Source organism: Giardia intestinalis, chromosome 3 (assembly GCF_000002435.2).
Source record: "Giardia intestinalis strain WB C6 chromosome 3, whole genome shotgun sequence".
In the NCBI taxonomy this organism is placed as follows: domain Eukaryota; phylum Fornicata; order Diplomonadida; family Hexamitidae; genus Giardia; species Giardia duodenalis.
This window is the reverse complement of record NC_051858.1, coordinates 1,007,870-1,028,282: the sequence shown is the minus strand read 5'-3', so window position 1 is coordinate 1,028,282 and position 20,413 is coordinate 1,007,870. Positions and strand designations below refer to the sequence as shown.

General features: G+C 49.5%; 16 protein-coding genes and 1 pseudogene across 16 annotated transcripts; 7 read left to right on the top strand and 10 right to left on the bottom strand.

Annotated features, from left to right (window-relative positions):
* Positions 1–15: 15 nt before the first annotated feature.
* Positions 16–951, top strand: GL50803_0016940 (uncharacterized protein; the record flags this gene model as incomplete). Its single annotated transcript, XM_001709925.1, has 1 exon — positions 16–951. The coding sequence occupies one exon, from the start codon at positions 16–18 to the stop codon at positions 949–951; it is 936 nt and encodes a 311-aa protein (XP_001709977.1).
* A 100-nt stretch (positions 952–1,051) lies between these two features.
* On the bottom strand, positions 1,052–1,720 carry GL50803_0010315 (Qb-SNARE 5; the record flags this gene model as incomplete). The annotated part of the gene is made up of 1 exon (XM_001709924.1): positions 1,052–1,720. One exon carries the CDS (start codon positions 1,718–1,720, stop codon positions 1,052–1,054), a length of 669 nt encoding a protein of 222 aa, XP_001709976.1.
* Positions 1,721–1,758: 38 nt separating this feature from the next.
* Positions 1,759–2,751, bottom strand: GL50803_0010316 (uncharacterized protein; the record flags this gene model as incomplete). The annotated part of the gene is made up of 1 exon (XM_001709923.1): positions 1,759–2,751. The coding sequence occupies one exon, from the start codon at positions 2,749–2,751 to the stop codon at positions 1,759–1,761; it is 993 nt and encodes a 330-aa protein (XP_001709975.1).
* A 53-nt stretch (positions 2,752–2,804) lies between these two features.
* GL50803_0020020 (Transmembrane domain-containing protein) lies at positions 2,805–3,599 on the bottom strand (the record flags this gene model as incomplete). The annotated part of the gene is made up of 1 exon (XM_001709922.1): positions 2,805–3,599. One exon carries the CDS (start codon positions 3,597–3,599, stop codon positions 2,805–2,807), a length of 795 nt encoding a protein of 264 aa, XP_001709974.1.
* A 403-nt stretch (positions 3,600–4,002) lies between these two features.
* GL50803_00112368 (Phosphatidylinositol-4-phosphate 5-Kinase) lies at positions 4,003–4,509 on the top strand (annotated as a pseudogene; the record flags this gene model as incomplete).
* A 12-nt stretch (positions 4,510–4,521) lies between these two features.
* Positions 4,522–5,268, bottom strand: GL50803_00103785 (Transmembrane domain-containing protein; the record flags this gene model as incomplete). The annotated part of the gene is made up of 1 exon (XM_001709920.1): positions 4,522–5,268. The coding sequence occupies one exon, from the start codon at positions 5,266–5,268 to the stop codon at positions 4,522–4,524; it is 747 nt and encodes a 248-aa protein (XP_001709972.1).
* A 60-nt stretch (positions 5,269–5,328) lies between these two features.
* On the bottom strand, positions 5,329–6,075 carry GL50803_00101423 (uncharacterized protein; the record flags this gene model as incomplete). Its single annotated transcript, XM_001709918.1, has 1 exon — positions 5,329–6,075. The coding sequence occupies one exon, from the start codon at positions 6,073–6,075 to the stop codon at positions 5,329–5,331; it is 747 nt and encodes a 248-aa protein (XP_001709970.1).
* A 66-nt stretch (positions 6,076–6,141) lies between these two features.
* GL50803_0010324 (Ribulose-phosphate 3-epimerase) lies at positions 6,142–6,867 on the top strand (the record flags this gene model as incomplete). The annotated part of the gene is made up of 1 exon (XM_001709917.1): positions 6,142–6,867. The coding sequence occupies one exon, from the start codon at positions 6,142–6,144 to the stop codon at positions 6,865–6,867; it is 726 nt and encodes a 241-aa protein (XP_001709969.1).
* GL50803_0029147 (High cysteine membrane protein) lies at positions 6,864–7,265 on the bottom strand (the record flags this gene model as incomplete). The annotated part of the gene is made up of 1 exon (XM_001709916.1): positions 6,864–7,265. The coding sequence occupies one exon, from the start codon at positions 7,263–7,265 to the stop codon at positions 6,864–6,866; it is 402 nt and encodes a 133-aa protein (XP_001709968.1).
* A 45-nt stretch (positions 7,266–7,310) lies between these two features.
* Positions 7,311–8,234, top strand: GL50803_0096994 (Qa-SNARE 3; the record flags this gene model as incomplete). Its single annotated transcript, XM_001709915.1, has 1 exon — positions 7,311–8,234. The coding sequence occupies one exon, from the start codon at positions 7,311–7,313 to the stop codon at positions 8,232–8,234; it is 924 nt and encodes a 307-aa protein (XP_001709967.1).
* Positions 8,235–8,282: 48 nt separating this feature from the next.
* Positions 8,283–8,477, bottom strand: GL50803_0010329 (Ferredoxin Fd3; the record flags this gene model as incomplete). Its single annotated transcript, XM_001709914.1, has 1 exon — positions 8,283–8,477. One exon carries the CDS (start codon positions 8,475–8,477, stop codon positions 8,283–8,285), a length of 195 nt encoding a protein of 64 aa, XP_001709966.1.
* Positions 8,478–8,631: 154 nt separating this feature from the next.
* GL50803_0010330 (Tenascin-like protein) lies at positions 8,632–9,405 on the top strand (the record flags this gene model as incomplete). Its single annotated transcript, XM_001709912.1, has 1 exon — positions 8,632–9,405. One exon carries the CDS (start codon positions 8,632–8,634, stop codon positions 9,403–9,405), a length of 774 nt encoding a protein of 257 aa, XP_001709964.1.
* A 31-nt stretch (positions 9,406–9,436) lies between these two features.
* On the bottom strand, positions 9,437–12,277 carry GL50803_0016943 (Kinase, NEK; the record flags this gene model as incomplete). Its single annotated transcript, XM_001709911.1, has 1 exon — positions 9,437–12,277. One exon carries the CDS (start codon positions 12,275–12,277, stop codon positions 9,437–9,439), a length of 2,841 nt encoding a protein of 946 aa, XP_001709963.1.
* An 8-nt stretch (positions 12,278–12,285) lies between these two features.
* On the bottom strand, positions 12,286–13,062 carry GL50803_0010335 (putative tRNA methyltransferase subunit; the record flags this gene model as incomplete). The annotated part of the gene is made up of 1 exon (XM_001709910.1): positions 12,286–13,062. One exon carries the CDS (start codon positions 13,060–13,062, stop codon positions 12,286–12,288), a length of 777 nt encoding a protein of 258 aa, XP_001709962.1.
* A 76-nt stretch (positions 13,063–13,138) lies between these two features.
* On the top strand, positions 13,139–17,026 carry GL50803_0016944 (uncharacterized protein; the record flags this gene model as incomplete). The annotated part of the gene is made up of 1 exon (XM_038045893.1): positions 13,139–17,026. The coding sequence occupies one exon, from the start codon at positions 13,139–13,141 to the stop codon at positions 17,024–17,026; it is 3,888 nt and encodes a 1,295-aa protein (XP_037901838.1).
* A 17-nt stretch (positions 17,027–17,043) lies between these two features.
* Positions 17,044–18,309, bottom strand: GL50803_0010339 (uncharacterized protein; the record flags this gene model as incomplete). The annotated part of the gene is made up of 1 exon (XM_038045614.1): positions 17,044–18,309. One exon carries the CDS (start codon positions 18,307–18,309, stop codon positions 17,044–17,046), a length of 1,266 nt encoding a protein of 421 aa, XP_037901837.1.
* Positions 18,310–18,386: 77 nt separating this feature from the next.
* On the top strand, positions 18,387–20,384 carry GL50803_0040863 (uncharacterized protein; the record flags this gene model as incomplete). Its single annotated transcript, XM_001709909.1, has 1 exon — positions 18,387–20,384. One exon carries the CDS (start codon positions 18,387–18,389, stop codon positions 20,382–20,384), a length of 1,998 nt encoding a protein of 665 aa, XP_001709961.1.
* Positions 20,385–20,413: the final 29 nt, after the last annotated feature.

The window sequence follows — 20,413 nt, the reverse complement described above, 5'->3', positions numbered from 1 at the left end:
TAAAATTGGTTTAAAATGAAGATTACTCTGCCTAACGCTACAAACGCGGACTCACTTAAAGTCCTTCCTCGCTTGGAGGATCTCGTTTATATAAAGCGGTCAGGCGTCTATGAAGGAATGGGCCATCCAATTGTGGTTATCATGTTCAATAGCAGATCCAATTTCTCTCAAGACTCCTTGCGTGTGATCGCGAATGCTCGTGAACTGATGCCAATGGTCTACTTCCTCGCCATCTCTATTGAGCATCCGACCGATTTACAGGACACCGTGCATAAAATTTCGTATCTTCATCGCATTAGCGTTGCTAGTGATGTCCAAGGCTGTTTTGCAGCATTCATGAAGCGAAATGGTATTACTCTTCTCCCAGCAACAATGGTATTCAACCACATGCAGCGACTTGTTTGGTCTGGGCATGCGCAAAGCCAGAACTTCGTGTATGCGCTGCAGAGGCTACGGGTGTCATGTAATCTCTCCATCCCTCCTATCTTAACAAATGACGTCCTTCAGCTTCCCATTTTCCCTGTTTCGGAGCGTGTCACACGTCCCTCATGGGCCTTTAGTAGCAGGGGTTCCGGCCCTAATTCCAGCCACACATCAGACGAGCACCTACGACATAGTGTAAGTGGGAGTGACCGTGTCTTAGATCCACTTCCTACGCTGGCAGATGTTACCAGAGCACAGAGTACATCACAGCACGCAGCATCTAGAGCGGCCAGGCCGCTGAACTCGCAATCTCTTGTTCAGAGGTCGTCCAGCAACTTCCAAGTCCGCCATTCTGGCCCTGCCGACAGCCTCAACAAGGTCTTCGGGGAAATCCTTATCCACAGCGATAGAATATACCCTGCTCTCCCTTACAAGCCCTCCTTTATTCCTGATAATCCCATGAACGATAAGATGGGACTGGAGCGGCTCTTCAACATGTCTAATAGGCTCCTCTGCAAGATCAAGTGAGCAGAAAGTATAATGGAATTTACAGTAGGCCGATGCAGAGCCAGCATCAGTCACGTTGATCTATAACTTACTTGTACTATTTATCTCTAGTAAACCACCTTCACTTCTTGGTGGCCTGTGCTAGGTCTACGATGCTAACTATTAGCACAATGATGCAGATGACCATCATGACACAGAGCATGCACTTATTTGAGGCCAGGGCCCGCATGACGTTCCGAAGCTGCCGCCGAGCAAGCGCAGCGTCTGCCTGAATCCCGTCGAGCTCCTCAGAGACGCGGTTGAGACGCTCCATATCACGGTCCAGCGATTCAAGTATGGCATCATTCATCACTACGACCTCCTGCATTATGTTGATTGTATCCTTTACACGAACATTCGTATCCTCCTGTATGACTACTGCGGCGCCGAGTCGCTGCTCAGCTGTTAGTGGCTCGTCCTGGATGGCCCCAGAGTTCATCGCAGCCTCTCGGGATTGCACCTCAAGATCGTTAAGTTTGGTTCTATAGCTTTCATAAAGCTTCTTTAGGTTACTGTACTCCATTTCCCGCTGCTCTCTGACAGCAGGGTCACGCGCACCAAGTATCTCCTTTTCGAGGAGAGAGAGGTCTCGGCCCGCCTTGACAAGTACCTTCCTCATAACTTGAAATGCGTCACCTGCGGAGCTGGCATAATAGAAGGCTGGATTGGCTGCCACCTTATCATAGTCCCGCTTGAACTGGGCAAGCTCGTCCTCCACGACTTCCTTTTGGATGTCATACTCCTCAGACATTTTTAACTAGAGATTTACTTTGGGTTCACAGGAGCCCATCAGAGCTTAGTGAATATTTGGTCTAATCTCTGCTCCAGCAAATCGAGTCTCCCAAATACTGCATCCACCTTTGCATTCAAGACCTGGATTCCATGCACAGCCTTCTCCACCTCGTAGAATACATCTCTGATAGTATGCTCATTCAGCTCCGTGAGGACTGAGCCTCTCCTGGAAGACGATGGCCGGCTATATTGCGGTAGGCAATCCAACGATTGTGCACTGCGTCTTGCACTCAGGTTGCTGGGGGCCTGAAGTGAGTGCAGTGATCGAGGGGAGCGAGCAGTATCAGCAGAGTCTCTGTCACTCTTGCCTCTGTAACGGGCACGATCATGGCTGTCACTGAACTGTCCACTGGGTGCCTTAGATTGATCGCTATTCCTTTGATATTCTGTGATTCTACTGCTCATGTGATAGTGATGACTCTCGTTATCTATTGCATCTTCGAGAGAATCTGTTGAGTCTGCTCCATCGAATGCAAAACGGAGCATCTGCTTAGAGTTGCAATCTTCAGGCGTTGTGAGCTCCACGCCCTCTAGCCCAACCCGACTGGTCTTCAGTGCTTGAGTCAGGCTGGAGGTCGGTCGGTGCTCCTGAAGAGATCGCTTCTTCTTCGGCACGGCTGCTTTGAGTATCCGCACAAACCCCAGTACCTCCTTGACCTTAGCGACGGCAAAGGAATGCTTCTCCCACGACGATGACGGGAGTATAGGCACAGATGATGAGTTTTCAACAGTATGGATGTTTTCACGCATGAATGACTCAAAACACCTGTACCAGTCGGGCCCAGTGAACTTAGTTAGTGGTGTATAATAACCCTTCGTTGAGAGGTACGCTTGGATGGAAGGGTGGCACCGCTCAAGAATCTGGGCGACAAGTGCCACCAGGTCCTCAGATGCTCCTGTGCTGAATCTGTCCGCGTTGAGGTACATCGCTGGGTAGCAGAAGCCTCTCAGACTCACCTCTAGAGCCTGAACTGCGACCCCGATGTCCATCTAGCAACCGTGATTTTTGTCAAAAAGAAAAGTCTGCACGGGGACACCACTATTTACTTGCAACAGCAGCAGCCGTTCAAGCAACACAGGGCAGCAGCATACATGCCTGTGAAAACTCCTACATTGATGAAGCCGAGGAGAACGCCGCCCCACCTGGCTTCCTTGCTAATGAAAAGCTGATTGTTAAAGGCTTTACCAGAGTATAAATTACGAGGATCTGCTGGGACAACAGCTGCGATAATGACGAAGGCGACGATACAACCTAGAATAAGCCCTAAGAATTTCAGGCCGCAGCTGTCTTTCTGGATGAAAAATGAGCCGATGACCACAGTGAAGACCCAACCGGCCGCAAGAGATAGCATTGATATGCCACTGTAACCTCCCACTGCATTGTTGAATGCGCCTCTCTTGGAGAGATTGTTGTCTACCCAGTTGTTATTCTTCGCTACCGAAGCAGAGATCAAATATGTAAGAAAATCCATCAAAGAGGGGTACCCGACGCCGACCCCGATGCGGAACGCGTACTTGAGGAAGCAGTCGAGGCACCCGCAGCACCCGCAACAACAATTACAGCAACACAAAATACATTTGAGTATCTGAACAACAATCCCGTAAATGATGCAGATCACGGCCACGATCATTATGAAGAGAAACAAGCCACCATATTTAGTACCAGCAAGGCACTTCAAAGGGTCTTTTTTCCATATAGATTTGTTGTCATTAAAACAAGTCTTTAGCGCTTGACCAACAGCAGCTGGGTTCCTTTTCTGGAACCCTACAATCAGGGCATACACAACCATCGGGACACCCACGCAGATGAGGGCAATGACATCCTCATCACAGCACATTTATTTTTCTCAACGATTGAAGGAACATTGACTTATTCAGCGCAATCGAAGATTCTTGAAATTTATTTATCGAAGAAAACCAATAACGGAATTTCTGTGTGTAAACAGCTATTCGCTGTCAACCAGTAAGAGGTCGATGAAAGTCTTTGCACATCTAAAATTGTTTAAACATCAATTTGGAAATTTTTGTACTATTTTGACTGCCTAGTAGGCCGGCGCAGAAACCTAAAAAAGCGGCGATGCCAATGTCTTCATAATGCGTGCCTTGAACCGCAATTTGAGCACTTTGTTGTCAGGCTCTCTTAGTTTAGAGGCCCTGGGAAAACACGGTGAATTACTGTCACTCGTCGTCTACAAGACGTTATACTTACCATTGACTAAGCTTACTAAGGAATATCGGTGAAGAGTCATCCTCAGCACGCGGGACGTCTCGGACATGCTGCCCCCGGTGGGCCACAGCATCGCGGCCGGGGGGAGCCGGGGGACGTCCGCGTTCCTCGCCGCGCTGCCCCCCGACGAGTACCTCCGGGAGGTCTTCCGGCGCCGCTTCACGTTCGAGGCGGCCATCCAGAGCAGCGACATCTTCCACAGCGAGGAGGGCGGGCTCTACGCGTTCTCCCCCGCCTGCGCCCTGGGGCCCACGCTGCGGGGGTCGGCCCTCTACTACCGGGTCCTCCACATGGGCGTCGTCGACTTCCTCACCGAGTTCAGGAGCATCAAGCACGTCGAGCGCAGGGCGAAGGGGCTGTGCGCAGACAAGGACGGGATCTCCGCGGTCCCGAGCGACGCGTACGCAAACCGGTTCATGCGCTTCTGCAGGGTGATCTTCCAGGTCCCCGTCTCGGAGGACAGCGGGCTCCGGTGCGCAGACTGCTCCGAGATCACGATCTACGAGGAGACCGAGCAGTAGGCCGGGCGCCGTTTACTTGCAGCACCCGCCGCCCAGGCAGCAGAGCGCCGCGGCGTACATGGCTGTGAAGACTACCACGTCGACGAGCCCGAGGACCACGCCCGCCCACTTGTTGGAGGGGCCCTCAAGGAGGCCGCGGGGGCCCGCCGGGACGATGGCCGCGATGACGACGAAGGCGACGATGCAGCCCAGAATGAGCCCGAGGAACTTCAGCCCGCAGCTGTCCTTGTGGATGAAGAACGAGCCGATGACCACGGTGAAGGCCCAGCCGGCCGCGAGGGAGACCATCGACAGCCCGCTGTAGCCGCCCACGGCGTTGCTGAACGACGTATTACCACCGTTCCCGTTCTTCGCCAGCACGGAGGTGATCAGGTACGTGAGGAAGTCCGCGAGCGAGGGGTACCCGACTCCGACCCCGATGCGGAACGCGTACTTGAGGAAGCAGTCGAGGCACCCGCAGCACCCGCAGCAGCAGCAGCTGCAGCAGCAGAGGACGCACTTGAGGATCTGGACGACGATGCTGTAGATGATGCAGATCACGGCCACAATCATTATGAAGAGGAAGAGGCCGCCGTAGTTATCCCCCTTCTCACTGATGCAGGCTAGGAGATTCTTACCATTTTTGTTACTGAGACACTCTTTCAATGCCGCTCCAACCTTGCTGGGGTCTCTCCCCGGAAAGCCGACTACCACCGCGTACGCGATCATCGGGATGCCCACGCAGATGAGGGCGATGATGTCCTCGTCGCAGCAGCACATTTATTTTTCTCCATCAATAAACTACCCGGTGATTGTGCCGGAAAAGCGTTGACGTTCACTTTATGGGATTCGCGTGCCCCGGGCTAGTCGGAGCAGTCGACGTCGGGGTCGCTCGTCTCCCGCCGGCGCGGGGGAGCCCGGCCCTCGAAGGAGCTGCGGCGCCGGGGGCTGTGCCGGGGGTCCGGGTCCCCTGCCTGGCCCGGGGAGCGCGCCCCGCACGCCAGGAGGAGCCCTGCCACGGCGGCCCCGAGGACGTAGTCCCAGGCCAGGCGCCAGTGGCGCGCCCAGTGCGTGTCCCAGGTCGCGGGCGCCGTAGACATCGCCAGATTTTTGGCCGAAAACACGCCGATGCCCGGACGCCTCCTCCGCCTCCTCGCGGCCCTGCCCTGCGGGGTGACGGTCCCCGGCTGCGAGCGGTGCGCGGGCGCCGCCTGCCTGCGCTGCCAGGGCGAGCTGGTCCCTGCAGACGGCGGGCGGGCGTGCACCCCCGGGCCCTGCGCCGTCGAGCACTGCGCGGTCTGCGCCGTCCCGGAGTACTGCCACCGGTGCGCCCCCGGCCACCGCCTCCGCAGGGGAGCGTGCGCAGAGCAGCCCGCCGCCCGCCGTGAGGCCCGCGCTTCCCAGCCGGGGCGCAACCCTCGAGTCTCGAGTAAGGATGCAGAGATTCGTGATTGCAGTGGCTTGTAGCCCCTGATGAATCTTATTTAGCAAATCCTGCACCACCGGAGTTCCTTGCAGAGTATACCGTGCCTTAAGTAAACAGTCACAGTAAACAGCCATAGTAAAGCTAAGGTGTAGGCAGTGCATAAGAAAAATAACTAGAGTGAATATTTACACAGCAGCCTAAATCTTTCTTCGCATAGCTAAAAACAAATGACGTTGATTGCGCCATCAATCCTCTCAGCTGATTTTTCCAAGCTTGGACAGGAGGCTCAGGAGGTCCTCAACTGTGGAGCAGACTGGTTACATGTGGATGTAATGGATGGAAACTTTGTCCCCAATCTGACCATTGGCCCGCCCGTCATCAGTGCCCTACATGCTGCCGTCCCCAACGCATTTTTAGACTGTCACTTTATGACCAATGACCCAGGGTTTTGGATTTCATCGACCGCTAAGGCAGGTGCTTCCACCTTTACCTTTCATATTGAGGCTCCCTCCGTGCGTTCTGGTAGGAACTCACCATACATAGATCCAGACGAAGATCTGGAAGCTATCAATACGGCATGCGCTCGATTGGTCGAGGAAATAAAGGCACACGGACTCAAGGCAGGCCTTTCCATCAAGCCAAAGACACCAGCTTCCGTCATTGGCGACGACTTGTTAAAGGCCTTAGATCTGGTTCTTCTTATGACTGTAGAGCCTGGCTTTGGTGGTCAGAAGTATATCCCAGAGGCCGCTGAGAAGGCGATTCAGCTGAAAAAGAGGAGAAGCGATTTACTGATTGAAGTGGATGGAGGAATTTCGGATGCGACGATAGATCATGCATGCTCCTGTGGAATAGACGCCTTCGTGGCAGGCTCGTACATATTCGGGGCGTCCGATAGAAGCATTCCCATCACCCTACTCAGAAAACATATGGTGTCATGTAAACGTGCTTAAAGAGGAGGTTGAGAGATCATATAAGTCGCGTCATCTCCCGAAGCAGAGTCGTCGCCAACCTGACGGAGCTCCTGCTCTGGATTTATCGCCGCAAGATTCAGAGCAACTCGACCAGATTTCTGGACGGAAATTCCCGGCTGAGAGTTGGCCTCAGCTGACTTGTCGCCCACCCGAGACTTCCAACAGGTGCAGTTTGCACATCGTTGGCTAGGATCGCTTGATCCAGAACAGCCGCCAGAAGTCGGCTTTTGCTCCTGCGTACTGGATCCAAAAAGAGTACAGAGAGGACAGCGTACAGTGCAGCATTTGGCGTGGACTGCCTGGACTAGAAAAACTGCACCTACGCCAGCAAGAAACGAGGCTGCCAGCTCGACAATAGATCTCTTTGACCTGTACATTCTGCAAGTACTTCCCTGATTCAATAAAAAGACAAATAATTTAAAATGACCGATTTTGATGCACCAATCTTTGACAAAAAGCGTCTCCAAGTGGATGAATTTTCGGACGGAGATGATCCTGAAACAGCGAAAGAGCAGGCTCTCAGTCGCTTTTTCAATGAGGTGAAAAAGTTGGATCCGTACTTTGAGACAGTTAGCGAGGCCATAAAGCGGCTTAAGACTTCATCAGACCACATCATCAAGGGTTTTATGGAGGACAATACCGCAGAGAAGACGTCTGTGGATGCCCGGACAGAAGGATCTGCAGCCTTGAATGCCATTTCCCAGAAGCTCAAGGCACTAAACACGCAAATCCAAGAAGAAAAGGACAAAGAGGACGCGGAGGCAAAGTCCCATAACAAGGAGACTGGCATGTACAGCCCGGAGCTATGCCAAAAGATAGATGTGCTACACCAAAAGACAAAGATGTTTCACTCTTATTCCTCCAACTTTCAAAACTCTCAGGCTGACACCAAAGCCGCCCACGAACAGAAACTGAAGCGAATCATCCGTTCAGTTCGTCACGATTTGCAAGATGCAGAATTAGATTTTGTCATCGCCTCCGGAGACCCGCAGGCTCTACAAAGGCTCATCCAAGCGCAATCTGACGACACCTATCAGATTTTATCTGATTGTATGGAGCGCAACAGAGCGGTGCAAGAGATTCAGAAGACTGCTCAGGAGATCCACCAACTAACCATGGACGCAGCAATGATGTGTGAGCAGCAGAGCAGACTAATTGAACAAATAGAAACAAACGTCCTCCATGCTCGCGAAGCCGTACAAGATGGAACAACTTACTTAAAGAAGGCGGAGAACACGCTCAAAAAGTCAAATAAGTGCCTATGCTGCACAATCATATTTAGCATACTCGGCTTAGCCATTTTAATCTTAATAACTAGTGGGATCATCCGTGCCGTGAAAAAGTAGTTCAGGTTAACCTAGTACGCTTGATGTTAAACTTTCTTCGTTTTCCTTCTATTCATAGCGTACAGGGGTTCCAATCGCATCGTGAGTGCAGACGGCAAGACATTGAAGACAGCCCACACACCCGTAGCTAGGAGCGATGACCACGCGGTTTGTGACTTCGTCCATGTGCAGCACATTGTACGCACATGAAGGAATGCAGTCTCCGCAGCCGGTGCACTTCCCCTCTATTATGTGAACACGCATGGATTTTATTTTCTCCTACGCGTGGAGATAACGCATTTCTTGTTGCCTAGTTGAACGGGCTGCGACCTGCAGATGTGTCCGCGAGCTTGCTGATAACCCCTTTGCCTTTAGAAACAGGGCAGCTAATCCCAAGTTAACTGAATTAATAAAGTCTATGCTTTTCGTTTCTCTCGCAGCTTTTGCATGGGCAGTCAGCTGTCCTGAGGACGAGGTTCTTATCGACGATCAATGCATCAAGAAGACGTGCGTCGGATTCAACCAGCTCGAATGCATGGGATACGGCAAATGCATGAATGGCATCTGTCTTTGTGATGATGGCTTCGTCCTCCAAGGGACATTTAAATGTATACCAATAACCTGTATTGTCGATGGCAAGATGTGCCCCAATGGCCTCTGCCAGCAAAACGTCAGTGGCAACTGGTACTGCGGCTGCAATACCAACTACACCCCGTCTGGAGGGCGATGCATCCCTAACGAATGTGTTACAGGGATGTTTGAGTCGGGAGAGGCAGAGATCTGTCATACTCGGGGAGTTTGTGACATTGAGAATAAAGTGTGTACGTGCTCTTACCTTTATGCAGGTTTCCACTGTAATGTGTGCAGCGCAGATGCAGAGGTGCTGGACGGGGATACGTGCGCACCTTCCATCTGCGTCCACGAGGACAAGTCTGGTCATCGTAGCATTTGTGGCGGACACGGAAAATGCATCAGGTACGACGTTTCGCCATATCCTGACGACTTTATTTACATGTGCGAATGTGACGTTGGGTATACAAATATCCTTGCTGATAACTGCGTGAATGACCACTGTGTTGACCCCGAGCATCCCAGCAAGGAGTGCAGCGGCCATGGAGAGTGTAAGGATAACCGCTGTGTTTGTAAGGATAACTATGCTGGCAGCTACTGCGAAATCAAGCACGAGCACTAGTGAATTGCATTTGCTTTTGTCTGTTGCTGCATCAAAAGGTGACCCGACGCAGAAGGGAGATTATCCTTTCATCAGTGATTCTCTCTATCAACTCATCGAGGTTCTTGCTCGTGAGAAACTGGATGCCCTCATATGGGAGTAGCAGCTGGATTGAGGCTATGTCTCCTAGAGCCACTGCAATTGAAAGAGCACTGTTTCCATTGTTATCTAGAATAGAGTGTTCGAGTGGGGCCAAAACTTCAACGGCACCTGTGCATCTTTTGTCAACAGCGAACATCAAGGCTGTCCAGCCGTCCTTGTCCTGGTGACCAAGAAAAAGAGGTCTGGTCTTTGACAGCTGTACACGACTGTCTTGTTGGGCGTGGGCCAAGATATCCACCAATTCTACAGACCCCTGATTGGCTGCATACATCAATGGTGTCAAAGTATTTGTGTAACGAATCCGCTCATCGCACATGGGGATTAGCGCACAGACAACCGACTGAAGATTAAGCTGGGTGGCCAACATGATGGGGTAGCAATCGTTCTGATTGGGAATATATGCCTCTTCTGTTTGAGCCAAAAGAAGGCCTGCAGCGTCTGACTTCTCTCCTATGGCAATAAGAAGCGCAGTGTCTCCGTCGTGATCCTTAGCTCCAAGCTCATGGTCAAGTAGCAGCTTAACACTGCGCTCTAAGTTCCGTGCCGCCGCAAGCATTAGTGCTGTCATTCCATTGGCATTTGTCATTCCACACTCATAAGAAAGTAACACTGTAATGCACTCTAGCGCATCCTCTTGGGCAGCAGCCATAAGAGCGGTATATCCGTACTTGTTTTTCTTGCCAATATCGATAGACTTTCCCACTAGCATCTTTACCACTTCGCTATTTCCTTTAGAGGCAGCTAGCATTAAGGCGGTTGTCTCCTCCTCATCTGCAATGTGTGCCTCAGCTGAAAGGAGAAGCTTAGCAATATCTGTGTGACCCAGTGTAATAGCCTTGAAGAGAGCAGTCTCTCGAACAGCATTGGTTAGTCCCGCCTCATACTTGACAAGCACCGCCGCTATTCTCATGTCTCCTCGAGAAACAGCGATCATAAGAGCAGTTTCCCCGTTCCTGTCTTTCATGCCCACCTCATCAGGAATCAATAGCTCCACACATGGCAAATGACCAGCTTTAGTAGCAAGCATAAGGGCAGTATGTTTATAGTGCGGTGATTGCATCTTCCTTTCCATGCTTACAAGAAGGCGCACTACGTCCACCTTTCCATAATATGCAGCGAACATCAGGGCTGTCCAGCGATCCTGACACCGCTTCGCCTTGTTCTGTTCCAGGAACTGAGTCAGAAGAGAAGGGTTACTGGATACGTTTGGTCTTGCAATACTTTGGTTGCGGGGAAGCGGGCAAAGAAGGTCGTTATCTGCATCGTCCTTGTAGAGCAACACCTGTGATAGTAAGCCATGCTCGCGGTCAGCCAACATGCCTATTATTAAAGCACAACACCCATGCTCTGCTGCTAAGGACAAAGCTGTCCTTCCTTTGGAGCTAAAGATTCCCGAAAGCTCAATATTCTGCTCCACGGCATGAGCATCGTCAGCTAATACGGCAGTATGAAGGGTTGTATTACGATATGCTCTGTGGCGCTTCCGAGGTGTGTCGTCTGAAACTAGGATTCCATACTGTTGCTCAACAGGCAGGTCCAGTAACACGCGCAGACTATTGACAGCCTTGTGCTTTTTGCAAACGTGTATTGCGCCCAAACCAGCTGCGTTGCGAATATGCCCCTCCACAGGAGCAAGAAGCTTAACAACCTCCTGGTGGTCCTTCTTACATGCCATAAGTAAAGCAGTGTCACCATCATCATTGCACAGACCAGCCTCGTACTTGAGAAGAACAGAGATGGCAGCTGGGAAGTTCTGATCGGCGGCAAGCATAAGGGCTGTGGTACCACCTACCATCCGTGCAGAGTGCTGATTCAAATACTTGTATACACGATGAATATCAAGATGCGTAACTGCTGACATTAATTCTGTAGGAGAGATGTGCTGGATATCGTGGGGGATGAAAGAGTGTCTCTTTCTCTTCTCAAAGTTTCGAATCTCTGAGCGCCAAGAAGCAAGAGATGGCCGGTTATCTTCATTTGGAGATAGCATTTGTGCAAGAAGTAAGGACAAGCTTGCTGAGTATTGCTCTGGAAGTTCAACCTTAAGATTGGTGGGAGAAGTCAAGCTCAATAGATCGCTGGCACGCCTTCCAGTGGCTAGCTCATATGCAATGCTTCCTACAGTCCATATATTTCCTTGCAGCGTAGCAATTGTAGTTCCACGGGTCTCTGGTGGCATATACGTCTCGTCTTTTCTGATAGAGTCTGCAGCAAAGATAAAGCGTGTTATGCAGGGCTCAGATGTCAGTACAGAGGAGAGACTAGATAGAAAGATGTTAGAAGGAATAAGGTTAAGGTGTGCTGGGGAGGTGGAAGGAGATGGTGCTGATGTGCAGAGAAACTGCAGAGCCTGACAAAGCCCGTCCATCAGCTTCCATATATCCTGCTCGGGAATCCCCTGACTGTTTGCTTGTGTAGCGATAAGTAGTTCAGCAACAGATTCCCCAGCTCGATATGGTGAAATGATATGGATAGTGCACAAGTCTGGATTGTCATAGATTTCAAGAATGGGAAGGATGTTTCTATGCTTCAGATGCATACTCTTCTCTAACTCAGTCTTCAGTCGAGTTATCTGTGGAGAATGGGAGCCAAGACTCTTATAGTTCACCTCTTTTGCACAAAGGATCTCACTACTATCTTTGTTTCTACATACAAAGCATTCTCCGAAGGTCCCCCTACCTATGCTTGCAAGCTTCTCGTAGGTGTCGTGAAAATTTCTAGATGCAAACATTTAATAGTTTACATACAGTGTGGCTTGGTACACCGAAAAACAGCCTTGTATACTGTCTTGTCTGCATCCTTTCTCATATGTCTCTCTGCATCCGCTGTTTTGTCCATAAGCTTCAGGATTGTCTTTACAACTCGAGTATCACCGTCATTATCATCTGCTCCTTCTTCGTGCTGAAGCTCACAAAAGAAAGGGTGTCCAGCTATTGTGCTGCACATGTACAGATAAAGATCTTGTAAATCTGAGCAAACAAATAGGAAGCCTCCGGACTTTAAATAGTAAGCATACTCACTGAGAAGTTGTGGTGAGATGACACGACGCCGAGCATGTGAAGCTTTGAACTGAGGATCAGGAAACATGACAGTGAGGTATCTAACGCTCTGTCGAGCTAGCAACCTAGGGAGGTGCTTCATTATATTGCACCGAATGATTGCTGCGTTTTCATTTTGGCCTGCAGAGCGGCCATTCAGAAGAGCCTGCTGCCCCAGCACTACAGGGATGTCTCTAAGCTCTAAGCCTATAACAAGCAGATCGGGAAAAGCAAGGCTTACATTGCGCACAAAGTCACCATAGCCGCATCCAATATCCACAATATCAAAATGATACTCTCGTGCATCCGTACTTCTTTGACTTGTCCATGTAGGGTAATATAGATCGAAAGGGAACTCATCCGGCTCTGTACACGGAAATTGGAAGTCATTGTCTGCAAGCGGGTTTGCATGAGGCCGGTGCCTGAATCGCGCCATCTTTGAACTTGAAGCATCTGGACGATCGGCTTTCCCCAACATCTTAAATTTATAATTGAAACACTAGAAAACATCTAGAAAAACCTCTGAGCGCTCAGCTCAAAAAATCACATCAACAATGCAATTGGTCGGAGAATTGCAAACATCCGTGACGTTGGATGCACCACTACAGGAGAAGGAGCACATGTCTGTGCCTCCTCGGCCTGTTTCGGTCTCAGACGGCGGGTTCACCCTTAATCCTCAGCTGCTTCAAATGTTTCCACAGCTTCATCATTCTCAACTTTTGAACATAGCTCGACACAAAGAGGTCTATCTGGAGCTTGCAGGTGCTCCACTGCACTATGGCACTGATGTGCGCACGGGCCGAGATATCTTGATATACGACATATCCCTCACGTGCGGAGGTGTCGATATTACTGCTGCTGAGTTCCTAACTCTTTTAGACCAGCTTTGCTGTTATATTTCTCTTACTACCCCACCGCAGCAACTAGACGCTTCACGGCCCTACGGCCCGCAAATTAGAGGCATTGCTGCTGCTACTGATTTATCTGCTTGTGCACTTGATGCACACGACAGTTCTTCACCTCCAGCTGGCGCAGCCAAGGATACTGCGGAGCCGGGCACTACACCCAAGCCTGATCACCACCCCGCAAGTACATCACCAGTAGCAGCTTCCGGCATGAGTCTACTAACACGACTAGCCAGCGATGCTATAGATTTTGCCCACACCTCCTCAAATCATATGGGGACAGCAAAGGATGTTACTAGCGACCATGACACGGTGGACGAGTTTTCGTATGTTAGAGATAGGAAAGTCCTTACGTACATCAAGCAAGGAATTGATGCAGGATTGCAGAAAAGTATACAGATAAAGTTTTTCCCCAGAGTTTTTTCGAGATATTTCCTCAAGGTACTGCAGGCTTACATCAATTCCCGAGACAAGAAACTAATCGTGGTCACTGAAAGTTTTCAGGGCCTATTCCTATCATCATTATTCATTAAAATCAAGGCTAATAGCCAGGGCACACGCAGGTTGCATGACAGCCTTGTTCAAAAGTACTGTTGCAACCTTATAGATTCGTTGCTCTATGTCTCGCAACATAAAATTAGTTTAAAAGGATTGGACCCTCGCTGTATTGTTGTCGACACGCAGCAATGCATGCTTCGCCTTTTCCCCTCTGCATTTCTTGTGTCAGTGACACGCGCAGACGAAATGATATACAGACACCCGACTGAGCTTTATATGTCCTTCTTCACAGGGCTGGGGCTATCTCCTCGTGATTTCTTTTGGTATAAATCATATATTGGTCAAGCCTTAGCGTACTGGTTGAGCAAGTACAATGAATTTTTGAATCTCGAAAAGAACACTCGTCTCTCTAACCCTTCTGTTGACCATAGACAGCGAGACTGCCGGGATTCTCAGAGCATTTCTCACGAAAATATCAACGGCCTGTTCTATCATATTTATAGTGAAAACCTTGATGACGCAGAAGACTATCCTTCTTATTTGTCACTCAGTACAGGATTCAAAGCCACAGGAGATGCACCTGTTGACACTCAAGGGCCCGGGGTTCTACAAGGGGTAGGTGGGTCCGTGATGCCTGCTTCTTCGCCATCCTCTGGAAGGCTGGTTTGGACGGGCTCGAACGAAGTGATACCGTATCCAGATACAGCAAGGGGATCCGCTACTCTCGACCAAGGCACCCTAGCTTCTATTGCGTCTGGCCAGGGAGATCATGTTCACCGTGGCGCTAGCATACCAAACTTTCTTGCAGCGGACAAGCCTGCAATTTGTCCAGCTTTCATCACTTCATTGGACACCAACACCCGAACAAAGCAATTGGGTTCAGGCTCGGCGCACACGTGTACCACCAGCTTTAACTGTCCGTGCATTCTCTACCTTTTCCTGAAGCGACTCCTGGTCTTGTCTACTATTTATATGCCTCTCTTTTTGAAACATCTCACCGCAACCATCAAAGACCAGTTCGAGGCAGACTTCTCCTGTCAATCTCGACACGGTATTGGCTCCCCTCGTGATGCACGGTTGTTTAAGCTGCTGACAGATTTCGTAGGGTTTCCTATTGATAATCCACTGTTTCAGGAGAACGAAAAGGCGGAGTATGCATACATCATCTCCCCGCATTGTAGCAAGTGCTGCAAGGTTCTTCGTGGAATGATAGCTCGGTTCAGGCCTGCGACTGAGTTAGCGATAGCTTCTTTGGACTGTGGAAGTCAGGGCTATGCGTCTTACTCAAAGATTCCGTCTAGTCAGCAGTATCGAATAGAGAGGTCAGCAAGTGGCAACCTTTCAAGTGCCCCGGTATCCCATCATTGTTTTAGTTTTCCATTGGAAGACACGGGCGGAGATGCTGCAGGATCTCAATGTGTTAAGACCAAGCCGTCCGAAAAATATCTAAATAAGCACAGGCTATCAAAGATGGCAGATAAGTTGGAGCTCACTACGGCAATGGGATCTGAACTTGATGGCCGAGTTGGATCTAGCGCTGTAACAAATGCCAAGAGCCCGCAGGATTGCGACTATGACCAAGAATTAGTACAATTTTCTCACGCTCACCTATCTGCCTTTACTAGGGGCTCTCCGGAAGCAAAACTTATTTCATCGGCAGGAAAATCAAAAGAAAAGCCTACGCCCAAAGACTTGGGAGAGGCTCGTGACCAGATACTACCCCCTAGTGATCATCAGCATGGCTATGATACAGGAAGGGCAGTGTTGGATCTGTGCGTAAGCTCTCCCAATGTGAGTCAAGAGCTCTCCGAGAGTCTTGAAGCGGATGTAGTACAAGGCCATGGAGACGATATAGATGACTTCGGGTTACTTGATTTTGGAATGCTCAAGCCTGTTGCTATTCGAAATGTCTATAGCTTAGGTCTTGTGATGCTCTGTATTGCAACAGGAGCGGATCCGTGGACTCAAGAGGAGTATCTCATAGATGGATTGCTTAATGAGAAGCTTCCTACATCGTTGATAGACGTTCAGAATAAAGATCTTTGTGAACTAATCACAAAGTGCATCGACGGGTCAAATTGCTTTGGATCGATTGAGGCCGTTTTAGAACACAAATATTTCAGGGAACATCTGGATGTTCTCCAACACCAGCAGCAGAAGGATAACGCTTCGCATCAGGATCATTTGGAGCATGCCACTTTACCTGAGAAGGAGATCTTCTCTGCGAAGACAAGAAGTAATCCTTTCAAAATGGGCTATGGCCACGTAAGAGAGGATGAGCTGCAACCCATCAGTTCTTCCGTTGCTACATTGATAGCAGATCCTATTCACGCCAGTTCTGAACGCAGTAGTACGGGAAGGTTCTCAGTAACAGACTCTGCGCTACACACAGAAGGGAGTGCCACAGACTGTCTCTCAGAGCAAGATGGAAGCGAGCCAAAGCATGCTTCCACTAAACAAACCTCGGTCGATGGACAACTCGCGCGAGGAAGTGCTGGTGTCTCACTGGATCTCGTGAAGGGTCTAGATGTGTGTGTGTCAAAGGATGGAACTACGACACCTCTGGGACCCCCTCCTTACTACCAAGTTACGTCCTCTTTGACCACGAATACGGTACCTTCGTATACTCAAATAGTTACGCCTAATAGCAGGCAAAGCTCGACTCCGACCAACACAAATGAGCACACATGCACAGATGATTCCATGCCACTTTCGCAGCAAGCATCCGAGTCCAAGCTCCCCTGTGCTTCTCTAGAGCCCACCGCCGTGTCTGCCGCGTCCGTCTATCCTAAATATAAGAGAGTCGAGCTCCTAACACTGAGAAGAGACACAGCTACCCTGGCTGTAATTTACTTAGTTAACGGGAACGTCGAAAAGAAAATCACGCACAGCATTACCAGCGATGAGGAGCCAGGCAATATCTACACTGAAATGATAAAGAAAATGGAGTCTGAGCAATTAGTACTCAAGCAAACAGAAGCTCTCAAAGACGATATTGAAGATCTCCTAAGAAAAAAGTTCTATCATTCGACAGATTGATCTTCATAGATCACAGACTAAACGTTCATCCGTCTTAAAAATACAGCAGATTTATTAAATAGCTGCTGCGTGCCTTCTGAATCTCTGAGGACATCTACTGGAAATGACTCTGGTATCCGGAGTGGCTTGGGTAGAATGCTATCCTGCTTCATGAGCATCCACCCTAGTTCCTTCTTCACATTCTCTGCGACAACTGATGATCTGTGTAAGATTCTAGGCTTAGAGAGGGATTGCCTAGGTGGTGCCTCCTCCACTAATGGGTAACTACTCTCTTCACCTGTTGCCTCTGACAGCTCAGCCCTGATGATGCTTGTAGGAGATCGCAGAGGTTGCAGGGGATCAGTTCTTTCTTTTCTGGGAGACCGTATTAGATATTTCTTCGCATTGTCTGAGGTTGGTGCTCTTTGTGCATATGTTCTTGGTGGAGACAGCGTTTTCCACAATGCTGAGGTAGCTAGCACACGCTCTATCGGGTAGCTGCTTTGTGGTAGCTGCTTATCTGTGAGAGATGACACCGCTAGATCGTTTTCCCTAAGACTGACTGCCAGCATATCATGCGTAGCTGAGTGTATTATTTGGCTTGCGCGTTGCACACTGGATGGTCGCTGCTTGCTTCGGTGAATCCGTGTGCTTCTAACAAGTGGACTGTGCGCCTTTGTGTAGCCTTCTTGTAACGTACTACTCTCCTCTGGAATGTCCCCTGAACTGACCTTATTTGTTAGTAGCGACGCCATAAGGGATGTACTGCCGTTTCCTGTTGGAGATCTTCTTGCAGAAATGGATCGACAGCTAGATGACCTCAAGGTCTTGAAGAGGAGGGCATCCTCGTTGTACACCTTGATATGTGACTGGCGAATCAACTTTGTGAACTTTTCCGTAAACTCTGGGGAAAGTGCGTGCCCGTGCCACATCATGCGCTTGTTCGAAGCAAAAAGGATGGCAGTAGGAACTGTGGTAATAGTATTTGCAATGAGGAATGGTTTTAGCACGTGCTTAGGGTCGGTAAAGACATTTAGCAGAAGAAGCTCCGGGGCAGATTGCATTTCACTACGAATGGCTGATGAGTGCTCCTTAGAGATACAAAGATAGTAAACCCCAGGCTGGGAGCGTTGCAAATTTAGAATTTGGATAAGAGCCTCTCTACAAGAGATGGACCATGACATGAAAAGCAAGATAACAACGGGAGTTTGTTCTGTATAAGTGGAAATGCGATTAACGCACCAGAGAGAGCTTATATCAGGCATGAACTGAGCTTGGAGAGGAGAGAGCTCGATGGCAGGCATTAAGAATGAAAGGCCTCAAACAAGGACTTAAGCTTTGAGGCAATTTAGCTTCAAAAAATTGTTTTGCGGTATAGGTGATGCGGGGAGAGGGGTTCGCTCTTGCAGCCCGCGGTCCTGATAGTAGATTCAGGGAATTACTAAGCGGTTCCGGGAGGCCGGGGTTTACTTCCGTTACTCAGCCACTTGCTCAACAGATGCAAAGAAAGGTGGATTTATTTGATTGGCGCGGCCGGCGACAACCTTATTCTAAACTTCTAACCACCCAAACAAAAGGAGCTGGCAATACAAGTGATCTCGGTAGCAAGTCTGAGCACAATCCCGGAGTGGTCCACTCACTGGCTGCTTCAAAGGCATCAGGAAGTAACCCGGCAATAGGAGGCTTAGGTGTCCACCTTACTACAGATCAGCATTACCAAGAAAAGCTACATACTGAACTTCCGCTCAACACCTTTCTACTATCTACTATTGATCACGATCTGCCGAGCACGCTTCCCTTCAACGACTTAGATAAAATGCAGCTCCCGCAGCTTTCGTCCTGTCCGCATAATGATTATCTTAATTCACTAACACGCACACAAGACACCACCAAGTATGACTTCTGCAATCCAGAGCTTTACGATGACCCGTTTGGAGACCCTATTCCATCCAGCGACGCACATCAGATAACTCGTGTGACTCCAGCCAAGTACACAGATAATATCCCCCGGATACAGCGGAGCCTATCGATCAAGCAAGATTCTGCGGGGAATCTCCCAGGACTACACGACCCAATGGCCAGAAGCATGGATTTCAACAGTTTGGCAGGCAAGACACGGCACAGACTGGGGATCGGTGCAACGCCTATGAGCATTCCATCGTCGATTTCGCTGGTCAACTTGTTAAACACTAAGGGAGAAGCCGCAGCAAAGCATGTCTCATCTAAGCTATTAAATAAAGAGCAGAAGCACGCTGGAACTACTCCTCGTTCTACTGCTTTTAAAAACTCGTTGGCTCAAAGTCAACTCAGTATAGATTCTGATAGTAGGGACTCAGAAGTCTATCCCATCTGTGAAACGTCTAATCTTGTATGTCTTAAGGGTATAGACTCAGATCTTTCTTCTATCCAAGAGAAGGGAAGTCCACAGCCGCTATCACACACTGTCACTGCTCTTACGTCAGCAGAAAAATTGCTGTCCCCTGGTACTCCTCATGCTTTGCACAGTGCATCAGATAAAAGGTCGTCTAAAGCTGCACTAGCATCCAGTGATGCCCTGTCCACAGCACCACCAGCAGTAGTTTCGTCGGGTGAGGTCTCTCCTATCAACAATTCCAATGCTAAAAGGCTTCCAATAGCCTTAGAATCTTCATACCCAGCAAACAGCGTGCCCAACCCAACAAAGCACACGTTCAAATCTTTAAATCCTGTGCAAACATCTCAGTATTCTTATCTCCATGGAAGATCTATCACCTTTAAGAACACATACACAGCAGTTCTCTCAGTCGGGCCTCTTGAAGACAGTCGCATGGTGATGTTTCGAACAAAGAGGTCGCAACAGAGTCCGGTGATACGGGGGTGTGATACAAAGGACGATCCATTACTGCACCACGCCCATGCCAACGCCCATGTTCATGGCGATCCCGATCCCGACTTAGAGACACATCCGTTGGAGCCCCACAACTATCCGCGGAAGGCTCCTAAAACAACGCATGAACTGCTTGCCGGCCGTGGGACACTTTCTGTCATTACCAAAGAAGATGGCACTGTGCCATTTGGACAGGATATACGTTCTTCAGAAAAGTTGAGATCTGTAAGTTCAAAGGTATCTTCAGATACTCTACCGATCATAGTTCCACTGGACAAGGGCGCTTCTACCCGTAGCGCCAGCGGTGTGTCTTCTGGTACTGATAAAGGGTTAGCTGGTAAGAATCCTCACTTATTAAAAAGGGTTTTGACAGGACCGCAGAAGAAGGTTGTAGCACCTACGGTAGTGCCAAAAGACACTGCCTCGAAACACCGTGATCCATCACAGCAAATACTAGTCGCCGTGCATGCCGCAGATGTTATTCACTCACCCCCAACACTACAGCCAACCTAGCAGCAAAAGCCCTCTATATATAACCTCGC